Below are 15,106 nucleotides of genomic sequence, written 5' to 3' on the forward strand. Positions count from 1 at the left end.
CGGCAATGGCGGCGTGGGGTCCCCCCGTCTCTCCCCCGGGCTGTGGTAGGGAGCTCTCCCGCCTCTCTCCCCGCCCCCCGTGCTGCCTGCAGGCAGCCAGGCTCCACCCGCGGTGCAACAGAGTAGCGATTTGTAACAATCGCAAAATGCCGACTTTGCAGCTGCTCGGGTCGGCACTCTGGCAGGCACTTCTGAGGTTGTAAATGTCAGAAAATTATTCACATATTAGCCGCTCCTGATTATTAGCTGCATTTCCGGTTTAGGAGCAAAATCTTAGTCAAATTGGTGCGGCTTGTATTCGTGAAATTACTGTACTTGGATAATCTAAGCTCTCTTTGAAATGGGCTGTCTTGACTGGGCACACTTAGAGGTTGATGACAAATGTCAGTTACTCCTTTTCCTAAATTTCTTGAATAGAGAGCAAAAGGTATTTTGAGACAAAATTTAGGATTTGTGCTATTCAGCTATCTGTGAAACTCAGAAGTGTTGTATCTCTTTAGGCTTTAAAAATAAAAGAAAAAGCTGGAGGAGAACGGAAGAGCTTGTTCTGGTCTGGCAAGATTAAGCTGGGGGAGTTCTGGGAGACTGTATTTTATCTTAATTTCTTTGGAAAGGTGAAAGTTTCTCTGCCATGCATCTGAAATAACTCTCAGACTTCCTCTTCGTGAAGTTGCTAAACAGAGGCTCAGTAGATAAGGCCCAGGCCGGCGCAGAGCTCGGTATCACTCACTTGCTGCACTGTTTTGCCGGCTTTATCATTCTTCCTTTCCGTACTGATAGCACAGCTGTGCCTCCCCATATTCCAGTGAAAGGAAAGGGTCAAGTGAAAATGTGCCGGAGATCCCGAGGGATTGCATCTGGGCAGAGTGCACTAAGGGCTCTTTACAAAGGGCTGGTGGGGGGAGCCCATTGCAGAGGTCTCAGCAAGGGGTGGTTGGGCTGTGCTACGGGTAGATGCAGCTCTCTGGCTGTCACTTTTCCAGGCTCATCTTCAACCCAAGCAGAGCTGGGTTTCCTGTCCTGGGAATGGTGGGGAAGCCTTCTCAAAAGACAAGGTGGTGCTGGGTCTTCTTCAACATTTTCAGGCTTCCACAGGTAAACCCAGGAATTGCTGCAAGGAGCTTTGGCTGTTGCGGAAGGATGCTTTCAGTAAAGTTGAGACTATGAGCCCCTCCTAGTTTTGCTTTTCCATGCTGCATGTTGAGAGGCACCCTTAGATCTGGATGTTGCAGTATGTGGGCTTACCTGGCACTGGGAAATGGGAAAAGTGGAGCAGAGCAATGGAGAGCAGGTTGGCTTGTGCTTTGCTAAGGCCAGGCTGGAATGGGGTTTTGATTCCATCAGGACCATGACTTGCAAAGCTAATTGTTCAACATCATGATACATCTGTTCCTCCCTGCTTCATGCAACCATTAACATTCTGGAGAGGAAAAAAATACCTTGTCTTGCTTGACCCACAATTATTTTTGACAGCAAACTTGCAAATCCTTTATCTGGCAGAGAGCACTTAAAAGCAGAAGTTTTAAGTGGCACAACTCGGTAATTTCACTCTGGCAACCAGTTTCTGACAAGCTGCCACAGATTGTATTGCTTCGAAATTCTGAGAGGAATCTTTCTTCTTTTTTGTAGTCAACCTTGCATGTTGCAAGGTCCACACAGAGTGGACCTATTCTGTGAAACCATTAGAGGCAAAGTGATCAGTCCAGTTCAGAAGCAGGAGAAGGCTTCTTTTTCTCATATATTTTTCATAGATGCTCAACTCTACTTATTGCTTAGGTATCTGATTAGCCTTCTTGTGTAACAAATCCATTTCAATGAGAAATAAACTGCAGTAAATTATTAACATAATCTTCTTTACTAATGACTGGGGTTTTTTAATTTAATGAGTCACTTCTGAAAGTCTGAGGGGGAAACAAGGACATGCTTTTCTCTTTTTTAAATTACCACAGTACCATCATTTGCCTGTAGAAGCCTGGTGTTGTTTCTTTAAGCAGCCATACCACACATGCAGTACGTGTGCTTGCTCAGATACATCCAGTTTGCTTGAAACAGGAAATGTGTTGCACAGGTTTTATAAAATAATGCTTATGGTCATGATTAATGAGTTTGTTATCCAAGCAGTGAAACCACAAGAGTTTGTGACTGCTAGAGCAGTCACAAGGTCCTGGTACAAGCAGCACAAATGTCTCATAATTGAGCATTTGAGGGCATGTTGAAACAAGAGTTTGTTATCAGTCTCCCTGTTTCAACAACCTTAGTTTTGGGTTCTTTTCTCTTTTGTGAGTATCGGGCATGTTTTCAATAGTTTCCCCTCAAAGCCAAATGCTGGAGCTGGATTTGTTATAACAGGTTTGAGAAGAAGATGGTGTTTCTCTGAGAGACCAGTAGCTCAGTGGTCCTGAGTGGTTTGGGACCTGATTTTCCATCCGTGAAATAACCTGGATCTGAAGCCATGTCCTTTCTAGATTTATTTCTGTAGGTGAGTTTGTTGTATTTGGAAGACTTACCGCAAACATCCTATGTCTCCCCCCTTCACCGCTCTCCCCAAAATTTTCCCTCCTGTGCTGATGGTAGATAATCCCAGCTAAATCCCAGTAGTTTTGTGGGGGATGGAAGTTGTTCCCTGCTTCCCTCCCTGACAAAGTCTTGCCATCATTTGTTCTTAGTGGCAGTTGGGTGAAGATGAATGCACCTTTTCTTTGAGAATATGCCTGATTTTCATTGGTCACCAAGTCGGGGTTCAGTCTCAGTGGAGGGACATTGAGAGAACGGTACACATTCAGAGGCCTGAGGCATCATCATGCCTCTAATCCTTGGTCACTTACTTTCTTCTGAGGGCTTCCCTCTGGCTTCCTGAACCGCATTTAAGGCGTGCCCACCATCAGAAGTACCTCCTTCTGCCTGAACCTTACTTGAGCCTGTTCCAGTGAATGCCTTGTGATCTTCCTTTCTGAAGTATACTAGAAAAATAATCCCTTCCTGCTAACATTCCTATGGGATTCACAGTTCAGTAGACTTACCGTCTTCTTGGTCCCTTCCGTGATCTCTTTCCCAGGCTGGAGAGACCCAGGCTATTGAGTTAGCTGTTGTTGAGAAGACATCCCATGTTCTCTGTGATCCTGGCCATGGCTCTGTGAGGTTGCCATGTTGGAAATTATTGGGCCAGGGTGGAGGAGGCCCAGCACCACAGGCAGCTTGGACAGCACAGCAGATACCTGCAGAGCCTTGGCAGTTGTCTTTGTTGCTGCTGGCTTTTTTTAACCTGTTGCTGAGCCACCAAGTGGACACTGTCACAGAGCTGCCTATTTTAATCCCAAGACCTCTTTTCTGAACATCAATAACTGGCTCAGAGAGCATCATTCTATGTATCAGGTCAATGTGTTTATGTCGTGTTGCTCTTTAGGTTTAGTTACATTTGGGGTTTTTTTAACATCCACCATGCTAAAAGTATCTCAGCAGTATGAGATTCTTAAGCAAGTTTTCAGGGTCAGCATTCATTTTGACTCTCATGAATAACAAGTTTCATCTGGCAACTGTGTCATCATCTTGTCCATCTCTCTCCTCAATCATTGATGAGTGTGCCCACCAGCACAGGTGAGCAGCCTGTGAGGTTCCTTGATGGCCTTCAGCTTGGGAGGCAGGAATTTTCTACCTCTTTTGTTTTCTTCAATCCTCAGAGCACACATTCATGTGTGTTGAGAGCACCTTTCCTCTATGTCAGTTTGAAACAGTGAGGGACCTTGGTGGAAAGTACCAGTGCTCATCCCAGCTAATGGGGTCAGCAGGATAACTGCAGATGCTGCGTTTGTCACCCAGCTAGTGCCTTTAGTGTCACCAACCAGGAGTCAGCATGAACTTCTTTATGGACAAGTGAGGAGAGACCCAGAACTGGATAGCTTGATTTCCCTTTTCTGGGTGCTTAGAGTAAGTATTTGTGTTGTCAAACTGCCCGTCTAATCTGAGGACATTGAATGTGGATATGCAGCAATTTTTAATCAGGTGAAAGTGGAGAGCAGCACCGTTGCTGGTATGCTGCAAACAGGTTTTGTAGCCGTGTCAGCACATGTGGAGGAGAGGCTCAGTTGCCCCAACGGGTCTAAAGGGAGAAGAAGAATGTTTGGAGGCAAGCAAAGGTAGATACAGATCGAGCAAGATAAAAATCACTTCAAACTCTTTTCCAGTTGCCTATTGCAGAAATGCTGCCTTCCCAGAGAGGCAGCAAATAGCACAGTGCTTGGAGGGCTGGTTATAGCTCCCAGCTGCCTTGCTGAGATTATCAAGGAGTTATATCCAGTTTGGGAGGGATTTTTATTTTCATCTAGGACAGGGAGGTAGTTGCAGGACAGTACATGAAATGACCTCCCACTGGGTAGTTTCCCCAGGCTGCATTGTTTGGACCATGAACACCCATGATGGATTTAGAGTGTGTCCACAAAAGGTGTGTCCCAGCAGGGCTCAGCTGTGGATCCACTGAAGGTGAAGGGTCCTGCTGGCTGCCATGGTACCATTTTAAGGCCCTGCCTCTTTTTTGCTTCATGTCAGTCAAAGTTTAACTTTGAGAGCAGGCTGGGGCTGCCCAGGCCATGAGGTGTGTTGTGTGGCTTTCTGAGAAGCTTAAATCACGGCTCAGCATTTCTGTCTGCACCACATACAACTCTGCAGGAAAGGTACTTGTGTGAATACCAACATGGCTGTTGTAACTAAATCCTGACTCTTCTCAGCATTTTCAAATGGGTTTTAAGCTGAATGTTTTTACAAAACATTTGTAGAAACTACTCTTTTTATTATTTTTTTAATGTGACCCCAAAATGGGTTAGATATTGTAGGGCTGAAGTTAAGTGTAGAAGAATTAACTTTGAAAGGTTTAAACCCCAGATTTGAAATGCCTTTGTCTAATAAGTTATGAAGACTGGGCTGATGAAACTCCTTTCTGATGAAACCCCTTTCTCAAAGAGTGAATATTGGTGCGGTTCCACTTCAGAGGCGTTGTTAACTATGTTAAAGAGTTAATCTGCTTCTATGTGCTTGTTTAAAAAAAAAACAAACTAAAACACATGTAATAAAAATCTGCTCTTAATGGGAGTCAACCGTTCAAAACTCATTCTGCTTGTTGTACCTCTCAGATAACCCAGCCTGGGTTTACATCATACTGCAAACAACTGTGTATTTGCTTTCAACAGAATAAGTTGGGAGTTCGGTGCTTTGAAAGTGTTGTAAGAGTTAAAGGAGCCAACATCTATTTTTGTGTTGTAATGCTTCAAGGTATTCTCACCTTTGGACAGAGTTTTTCAGAGTGTTGTTTTCAGAATAAACAAATATTCACAATGAGGGTTCTTGTATTCTTGAAGCAAGAAATACATCTGGTGTGACTCATTGGAAAATAGTATTCAGAGAGTGCATTCTTGACAAGGAGAGGTTTTTCAGGTAAATCCAGTCTTCTGCTACTACTGCTACGATTCTTCTCTGCTCTCGAGGTTGTGTCTCAGCTGACTGCATTGGCAATCAGGAGCCTTCTCCATGGACTTGTAGCTGCAGCACATCTTTTCAGTTTAGGGGGGGTGGAGTTTTCTTCTATTTCAGGCACCAATGTTTCAGGCATGTGCAGTGCTACAGCTGTTCTGTTTGTTGTGTGTGGAGGCTGTCTTTTTCCTGCTCTTGGTTTGCTGTTGCATTTAACAACTGTCCTTTGATATTCATGGTAATCTGAAAAAGCCCAAAACTTATATGTAGAATTAATGGGCAAAATCCTGAATATTGTATGACAACTGTTTTAACCAAGGAAGGGCTGTGGAAAGATAATGGCTGACATTATTACCTCACTGTGTGTTTCTGTAATAAAAAAAAAATGATTGTTAAGAAGCAGTAGGTATTGGCAACAGCATGTTAATGTGTGATATTTCACCCTTTCCTGATCATTGTTACATAATGATGTAACTAATTAACCTAAAGAAAGTGCACACAGGGAGCCAGAAATGTGTAAAAACACAAATAACATTCACTGCACATTAATTATGAGTGGCAAAAAAAGTGACAAAACAAGAAAAAAATCCTGACTTTTTAAAGGAAAGCTGATTATTCAAGTAGCAGGTGATGAACTGGAATTCACTGAGTGTTTGGAGAATGTGTAAAGGTTAACAAAATCGCCTGGGTAACTGGTGGGGTGCAACCTGGGCACACAGATGCTCTGTCTGAGCCCTCAGGACCTACAGGATTGCATCACTTGGCAGGGTTTGACTTTGCTCTTTAGAGGTAGCTCCTGGTGAGCCCTCATCATCCCGCCATGCCCAGGATAACAAATAACATGCCAAGCGAATACAAGTGGTGTTAGTGAATATGTCACAGGCAGGCTATGGCATATTATTTTTCCATGTGTGCGGTGACAGCTTTTATGGTCTGGCAACAGATCTGCCTCTTTCAAATATTTTATGTGAAATTTCATGAAGCCTCCAGCAGTCGAGTGTTGCCAATATTGCAGGTGTGCGTGAAGTCAGTGAGTGGCAAAACATCTCTTAATGCCCTGTGCGGTAACAACTGAATGTATGACAGCTTTTCCCCCCTTTCCATTTAAAACAGAATGCTACAGATAGCTCCTCCAACTCCTCTCAGAAAAGGGAACAGCCTGTGCGAACCCTGGCTTCTCCTACATCCTGCGAACATCGAAGAATTTGCACTCGTGGACACCTTCATGACCATTACAGCTCTGACCACTACCATCTAGAACAAGTAAGGTTTCTTCCCAGTGTTGCTGCCTCTGTGTCTGCCGGAGTTTGCCATTGTTTGGTTTTCCTCCACATGCCTAAGAGACAGCTCCCTCCTTCTGCTCTCCCCATTTCCTTCTCAATTAGCTTTAAATGGCTTCCTGTTATTAAAAAAAGGGGGAGAGAGAGGGGATAACACTATGGTTTAGCATGTTGTGTTGTACGACATGCGCACAGGCCAGTGTAGGACTCTGACAGTTGTTCTCCCTCCTGAGCCAAAGGCTGCAAGTCTTTTGTGATGCATCACGGTGAAGGGCATATAAAGCATGAAAGATACAGTTGTTAAATACTGGCTTCTCAGAAGGCAAGGAGGCAGTGATTACCAGTAACAAAATGAGCTTATTTGTCTTTTCTCTCTCTTAATCTCCTTCCTACTTCATAGTCAGTAGTACCACGATCCTATCGGCATGTCAACTTTCCAGATGATGATGAGGAGATAGTGCGCATCAATCCTCGGGAAAAGATTTGGATGACTGGATATGAGGATTATCGCCATGCCCCAGCACGAGGAAAGAACTTTGATCCTGATGACATGGACTCCTACGTACGTTTTGCCAAAAGCGAGGCCTCGAAACACGAATACACTTATCCTTACGTAGATAACTCGGACTTTGACCTGGGTGAAGATACCAAGGGTGCTGTGATAAAGACTCAACCTGTCAAATTCAAGCCCAGGCGGAAGGAAGATGGTGAGAGGTCGCGGTGCGTGTACTGCAGGGACATGTTCAATCACGAGGAGAACAAGCGGGGTCAGTGCCAGGATGCTCCAGACCGCGTCAAGACTTGCATCCATCGAGTGAGCTGTATGTGGTGTGCAGACACTATGCTCTATCACTGTATGTCCGACCCAGAAGGAGACTATACAGATCCTTGCTCATGTGACACCAGTGATGAAATGTTTTGCCTCCGGTGGATGGCCCTTATCGCCTTGTCTTTCATTGCTCCATGTATGTGCTGTTACTTGCCGCTTCGGGCTTGTTACCACTGTGGGGTCATGTGCAGGTGCTGTGGTGGAAAACACAAAGCTGCTGGATGACTACAGATGCATTCAAAGTGTTAGATTTTCTCTGTAGTTCAAGGAACACGTTGGTTTTGGAGCACTGAGGTCACTCACTTTAATGCAGCCACTGTGCCCGACAGCATCCGGAAACCACCAGTTTAGATCACTTCACGTTGGGTCGTCTGGGGCTCACACTGCATTGATTTGCTCATCAACTGTTCTAACTAACTAACCTACAACATAGACTTTTGTATTATTAATCTGTAATCAAAACAGACTGTCTTGTACATGTTTATATATTTTTTTTTTTTTTCATTTAAAATGAGTTTGAGAGAACTGCTTTAAATGGTGGTGGATTGTAGAACATCTCCAGGTTGTGTCTGTCTTGCCTCCGCTTGTGTGGTACCATCAGCGTGTTAGCAAGCTTTGGCATTTCTAGAAATGGGGCGGTGTAGTGAATGAGATCTCACTTGGAAGATATTTTAACTTACCGTCAAACTATTGTGTGTGTATAGAAGGTGTGCTAGTAACAAACTTGTACCACAACACAGTATTTCTGTCACTGGTTTTCTTTGGGTTTTTTGTTCTGTTTTCCAAAGCTAAAATAGCCATCTAAGCTGCAGTTTCTCTTCCAGGGTCCATCGTCATTTCCTTCAGCAAACATCTTAAATTATTTCTCTGTTCGTAAAGGTCTGTGAACAGAAAGTAAGGCTCAGTTACCATAGTCACATAACCATTGAGAATCTGATTGTCCTCCTTACCTGCAATCATTTCAGACCACTACTTGAAAGGGAAACTTAAAATTTAGGCTTTTCTCTTTTCCCTAAATAACATGAGAAAAATGTGTTTTCAGAGCTCTGCCCAAAAAGAAAGGGAACTTCTTCATTAGCCAGCAACGTAGAGATCTGTGAATAAAACACTAAGGTTCCAGATGAGGAAAATTGTTGATATGCAAAGAATTACTAACAATGCAATGTCAAAAGCACTATTATGGCAAATCTGGGGAAATGCTGCATTAAGTGGTGGATTATATGAAAATCATGTGTGTTTGTTTTCTGTATACATGAGCATGAGAACATTTGCGTCCACTGTAGTAACAACATTTAGCAATCTAAGTAGGTATTTAAAAATCCAAAGCTAGGATGTTAACTACCACTTCCAGTCTGTGACCTGCGGTCCCAATCCGCCAGATATTTTCACGTGTCTCAGCGCATTGCTGTGAGCCTGTGTGTGGGATGGAGCATGTGAGTCTTTGCTGGAGCCAGACTGAGGTGTCTGCCTGGCTTCCCCCCTCCCCAGTTCACCACCCAGGTTTATCAAGTGGATGCATAAGGTGCATACAGCAGGATAATATTCCTTTAAATTTTTTTTTAATTATTTTTTTTAACGTCATGTTGTCTTGTGTACAAGGCTTGTAATTAGCTTGGAAAAAGAGTATTTTTCTAATATATTACAAGGAATAGCCAAATAATTTTTATTAAAAAATTAAAAAAAAAAGATTTAGCGCAGTGAGCTCTAACTAGCATAGTACAATCCGAATACTTTGAGGCAGCTAGGGATTGGCTTGTCAAAGCTGGCACTGCTGTTCCTGCCATAATTTCTTTCTGCAGTAAATTGCCAGTGAGCGCATGTCCTTTCCCTCCCTCTATTGCACATTGACATCAGTCTTAAAAGAGAGGATTTTTTTTTAAGAATTAATTTGCCAAATAAGTGTAAAAGGAACGCTTGCCATTCTTTCTTGGTGGAATGTCCCAACGGTTCCTCTGAGAGTTAATCACAGCTTTTTAGTCAACCATGAATTAAGTATGCAATGTGCTTATTATACACTATAGAGTTGGGTAGGTTTAATTCATAGCAGTTACTGGGGATTCTTTTGGTTGGAGAAAAAAATTGAATGATAGTGGAAAAGGGATGGAGTGTTACACTCTGGGTGATGTGTCTGGGTTTGCTGAATGAAATACAAATATTTTGTGCCTAATAGCAGTTGACAAATCTTTCAATGGTGTCTAATAAACATCAAGCCAGCCTCGTAAAAAAATAATTAATGAAACAACCTTTTCCTTTTATTTCTGTTCTCAAAAGTTGTTTCATGTAAACAAATACCTGTAAGATCTTCTCTCTTTAAAGCACAACACTACAAAAAGATCTTACAGTTTTTTGTCTGGTCTTGAAGTGCCCCTATTTATTTAAGTAAAGTAGACATACTCCATGTCTTTCTGTATGTCTGAAAATAAAAGTTATTAAAAAAAAGACCCTCTTTTTTTTTTTTTAATTCTTTGCCTCCTCCTTCCTCCCTCTTCTCTTGGGTTTTTGTAATACTTGTAGATTTTGCTGCGTACGTTATTTGGTTTGTGATGGCAGTGGTATAAGGGCACAAGGATAGAAATGGGTGGTTTTTTGTAAATATTTCTCCTTAATTTCCACACTGCTGCTGAACAGTGTGTAGCATTCTCCCAGTCAGCTTTGCAATACTGACATCAATCATTTGAGAGAAATTATTCAGATTTTATTTTTGTATCTGTGGTAACAAAAACATTAACCAATTTTTTTTCCTGTTGTGGAAAGGTTTTGGTTTTTTGTTTGGTTTTATTTTTTTCCAAGCTATTGCTCACGTTAACAAATTAAAGTGCCTGAAGCCTCATCATTATGTATCTATATACTAAAAGTTAAAACCCTGTTGTATTGATTTTTATAAGCCTTTTTACCTCTGTGTAAAAAAAAATATATATACAAGTGTATGATGTACATTTTAGTTCTTAACTTCTTTTTTTATTGTTTCTAATATGTATGATCAGTGTAGCTATTGCTTTAAAATGTACCATGTAAATACAAATACATCATATCAAAATGATGCCGTTTATTGTCAAAATTATGTTGTTTCTTCTTGTTGAGGTGGCTGGGGAGTGAGAGGGAAGCAGAATGGGGGCATCTCCAGAGCTCAGGGTTTCTAAGGGGAAAAAAAATGCTTTATTTTACACTTTTGGGTGGCAAAGGCTGCTAAACCTTGCGCACGGGCCATTCTCGTCCAGATGCAGCAAGGGAGGATGAGGACGGGTGGGTTTTTTCAGGTGGTTTTTAGGTGTTTTTCAGCTGTTTGGCGCATTTGGCGGGAGGACGAGGCCTGGTGGCACTGGGCCCCAGCAGGCCCTGGCAGCCATGGCAGCGGCCGAGGCTCCCTCTTGCTCTCCCTGCTCCTCTTGCCTGAGGCCTCACCCCCCACATGGCTTTGGGCTGAGTTAGAGATGCCGTGGGGCCTTTGTTATTTTACTTTGTTTCATCTCGGCGGGACTCCGAGGAGAAGGGAGGAGCAGGGAGAGGCCGCAGATGTGGCTGCCGAGCCAGGGCTGTCCGGGTTGGAGCAGGTTGGCAGCTACTGGCAAGGAGAGATGCTGGAGGTGCCTGGCACTGCCATCCCTACTCAGGCAGGTGTAACATGGAAAGAGAATAACCCAGTTAAATGGATACCAGGCTGCCACCAATGGGGAAAACCAGGGAGAAACGAGTGAGTATATCTAAATTTTTGTAATTATTTCCAATGGCTTTGTCAGACTTAACACCAACCACATCTACAGAGCCAAGGTTTATTTTTCTATAGGTGAGTGATAACCAAGCTATTGCTCCTTTTTTATGTGCTGCTGGTTGTTCTGCTGCTGAACAACAAAGCTGCCACAAGCAGTATGTAAGAGAGGAAGCAAAGAACACACTCTTTAGTCATTTAAATTTGTATACATATTCCTAGAAACATTAGATGCTCATATAACGAAGATTTCTGTGTACATTTACTGCAGAACTAATGGCATGTATATGTTTCATGTTTTTTAAACTTGCATCCCTCATGAGAAATGCTCACTGTGGGTCAGGTGCTGTGTTCAGGACTCACACGCGAAATCATTCCGTTTATGTTGGTGTTTGGATCCATCCGCAGTAAAGCTGCAAAGTATTGCTTACTGAACTAATAAAGTCATGCTCTCTCAACTAATGGAGAAGAACTCCAACCCCATTACCTGACCATTTAGATTTAGCTCATCCCACAAAATGGCTGGCTAAACCGTGTTTCTTGCAGTCTGCACTGTCCTCTTGCTTTCATCCATGAATCAAAGGTGTTGCTTATGCCTGGAGATTTCTAAACTGATCCAGAAAATGTTACATTTGGGCACTGAATCTGTGGAAAATGCAAATGTCATCTAGATAGGAGGCACTATGAACGTCAACCAACTTTCTGCAGCATAATTTACTCCTATTGTCCATTTGGGACAGGTGCTGTCCTCTTAGTAGGATGCAATCACAGAGACTGACATTGGAGAGGACAGATACTGTAAGCTTGCAACCATATGAAACTATGTTGGATATTTTATGGTTTTAAAAATCTAGTTCATTAGTAAATGTAATACAAAATACATTTTAGAATAATGTCCTTACTCAGGCTGAGTTTTAGAGTCTGACAAATGCAGCTTGGCATTTTCTAGCAGGGACTTGACACCAAATGTGCAGCTACCATTGCCTGGGGTGAGAGTGGCTCTCCAGGCATCTCTTTTCCCTACTTAAGTAGCAGCTGTGCTGACCCAGTTCACACCCAGGCTTTTCCGTGGGGAGGCATCCTTGGTTTCAGACACAGTTCCATCTGTGTGAATTGTTCTCGTAGCCTGTGAAACTAAAGAGTCAAAGGGTAAGGAGAGGATTTTCTTGACTGCTCCCTCAGGAAGCGTACAAATGCTTCTAAGAAGCCTCTCCTCATAAAAGCAGCATCAGGCCAGAAGTGGCAGAGTGAGTGGAGGGCAACTAAGGGACCAAAGTAACTAGCATTTCTCAGGAATGCAGGTGCCTGGCATTGCCTTCAGGGGCAGGATGCATGAGGGGAGTTCACCTGGCCTCCTTTAATCACTGTTTAGGAAGTTTTTCTCACTCTGCTTGGAGAGCTTGTAATTTAAATGGGCAAAACAGACCTACCCCTGTTGTGAAAACAAGTCCAAGAGTTTGAATGATTTCCATAAAGCCGTATGGGGGTTTTGTGACACAATCTAGCCTGAAGTATCTTGAGCACAAGTCACCACTTTCTTCATCCAAAGGTCATTTCTCCTGTCGTCCTGGAGATTAATCAGGAAGTTTGGGAGCCCAACTGCATGGAGCACAAACTAAGCTGCCAGCAAGGGGTGTGTAAATCTCCTTTCTCTGCTAATTCCACTTAAAAATGCAAATTTGAAGTAGCTGTCAGGATGCCTGGAAATAAGGTATCGTTGCATGTGTTCTCAGTATTTACCACAGACAGAACTTGTCATCTTGTAATAAAAGAAATGCAGCCTTTCTCTGTGAGAGCAGCAAAGAGATGCTTTCCTTTCTTCAGCACATGATGTTAGGTAAGTTAACATCCTCCTAACACCTTGTCATTTTCCAGGATGTATTTAGGCAATTAAATTCCTTAGAATCTTGATGACATATGTGGAAATAAATAGAAAAATGTTTGGCTTCCACCCAGAGACAAGATATTTGAATGGTGGAAAGTATGTGTGTATTTTTGGGGTCATATACTTAGATCTCCACAAATATTTTTAGTTGCTTTCCTGCAGTAATGCACAACCATCCCATGCCATTAATCTCATTCCCTCCTTCCTCACCTGTAAATTCATTTAAGAAGAATTGACAGACTTTGGTTTGGCTTCTGTTGGATTCCAAGCCTGCTGCCTAACATAATGTGAGACGGGATCTCACGGCTGCGCTCTGGGTGGTTGAAAGGAGAAAGGTTTGTGAGAACTGTAACACATCCCATCTCTCTGCATGAGCCATCACAGCTCTGTGCTCCAAAATGGCAAGGAAAGTACAAAGTGATTTTCAGACTTAATGTAATTCATGTAATCACCTAAAGAGTCACTGATGTTTTGAGTATCATTGCCTCGGGGAGTGAAAATTAATGCATACTTTGGGATGGATAAACCATTGCCGAGTCATACACAGCCTTAAACTTAATTCTTATCTAGATTACTCAATTATTATTATTAATTATATAGAAAATGTCACATGAACTGGCATTCCTTTTTTTGCAGTTTCTGAGCTTATGTCACGATCAGCTACTGAATTGGCCTGTTTTAAGGCAACCGACAGGACTACTGTCAGGCTTGCTGCTTTGACCAAGCACTTTGCTGATTTTCACACTCTTAATTTCCCAGCTTCAATGTTGGGCCAGTGTTACCTTATTAACTGATAGAACTCTTGATGTGACATTTCATTCATAAAAAAAAAAAAAAACAGGGATAGCAAACTTGTCAATACAGTGAGACCCTTGAAGTATAAAGTCTGATATGTTTCCAAATGCACCCTATCTTCAAATCTCAAATTTCCAGTATGCTGATTGCATTTAGCTCCAACCTCATTCAGAAACTAAAAGCTCAGACACTTCTAAAGTTTGAAGCATTATCATCCTGGTGCCCCATTCCAGAACAACTGAACACAAGTGATTTCACTTTAAAAGTGCTTAGCCTTTACAACTTCCTGAGATCAATGATAGAAGCCAGGTTACAAAGTATAACTTTCAACCACATTTTGCCAAAGTGCTGGCCACAACTTACAGCATAGAGTTATTTTAGTGCGGCGGCCAAAAGAAGTAGTACTCTGCTGATTTTATTCAGGAGTCTGAATATTGCAAAATTCAAATCCCAATAAATTTGTTTCAGAAAACTCTGAACAGCTAGAACAAAAAGGAACTAGAAGTTAGGACTGAATGCAGATGTGGGAAATATGGTTCATCCTAGGTGAGAAACATAAGAAGAAATACAATCTTCTTTTTTTAATTTCTTTCCTTTTGAGGGATACCTAAAAGGAAGCTCCCATTGTCACAGTAATGTAAGGGTATGGGGCCTGATGTTCAAGCTGAAATGTCCCCAGCAGTTTCCATGTATTCCTGCCAGGAAAGGCAGATGGTCTGTGCCTCCAAGAGGAGCATTCAGATCAGCACCATGGCTCAGGCTGTCAAATTGGAAGTGTGTATAGGGGTATGGCGATACATATCCTTTTGGAACAGAAATACAGTATTACCAACATGATATATAGCTACCCTTCAAATAACTAAACAAACTGGTAGAACTCCAGCTGTATGGCTGACCCTGGTGGCTTGGCAACAATGAATGGAGTTTTCTGTGCAGTGACCCCAAATCTTGGGGATGGCTGCAGGATTTCTCTGTTCACTTAGTGAATAGATCTCAGTGAACATCCTCATCTAGAGCAAAACCCCCAGAACCTTATTAAGTGGTTGAGCCAGCCGCAGAAATGAGAAGGTTTCCAAATAGCAAGCAAAATACCTATAGGATGAAGCCGAGATACATTCTGCTCAGAGGAGTTTTCTACTTTGCTGTGGTTT

The 15,106-nt window shown here is 42.5% G+C and overlaps 1 protein-coding gene across 2 annotated transcripts in view; it reads left to right on the forward strand.

Annotated features, from left to right (window-relative positions):
- The window catches only part of SPRED2 (sprouty related EVH1 domain containing 2), a 60,679-nt gene extending 50,070 nt beyond the window's left edge, over positions 1-10,609 (forward strand). For both annotated transcript variants that reach the window (XM_033055608.1, XM_033055609.2), the window contains exons 5-6: positions 6,574-6,723; positions 7,141-10,609. In XM_033055608.1, coding sequence (XP_032911499.1) covers positions 6,574-6,723; positions 7,141-7,794 — 804 coding nt within the window. In that variant the 3' untranslated portion in view covers positions 7,795-10,609. The remainder of the gene's footprint in view (positions 1-6,573; positions 6,724-7,140) is intronic.
- The last annotated feature ends 4,497 nt before the right edge of the window (positions 10,610-15,106 follow it).

Source organism: Catharus ustulatus, chromosome 3 (genome assembly GCF_009819885.2).
Source record: "Catharus ustulatus isolate bCatUst1 chromosome 3, bCatUst1.pri.v2, whole genome shotgun sequence".
Classification (NCBI taxonomy): domain Eukaryota; kingdom Metazoa; phylum Chordata; class Aves; order Passeriformes; family Turdidae; genus Catharus; species Catharus ustulatus.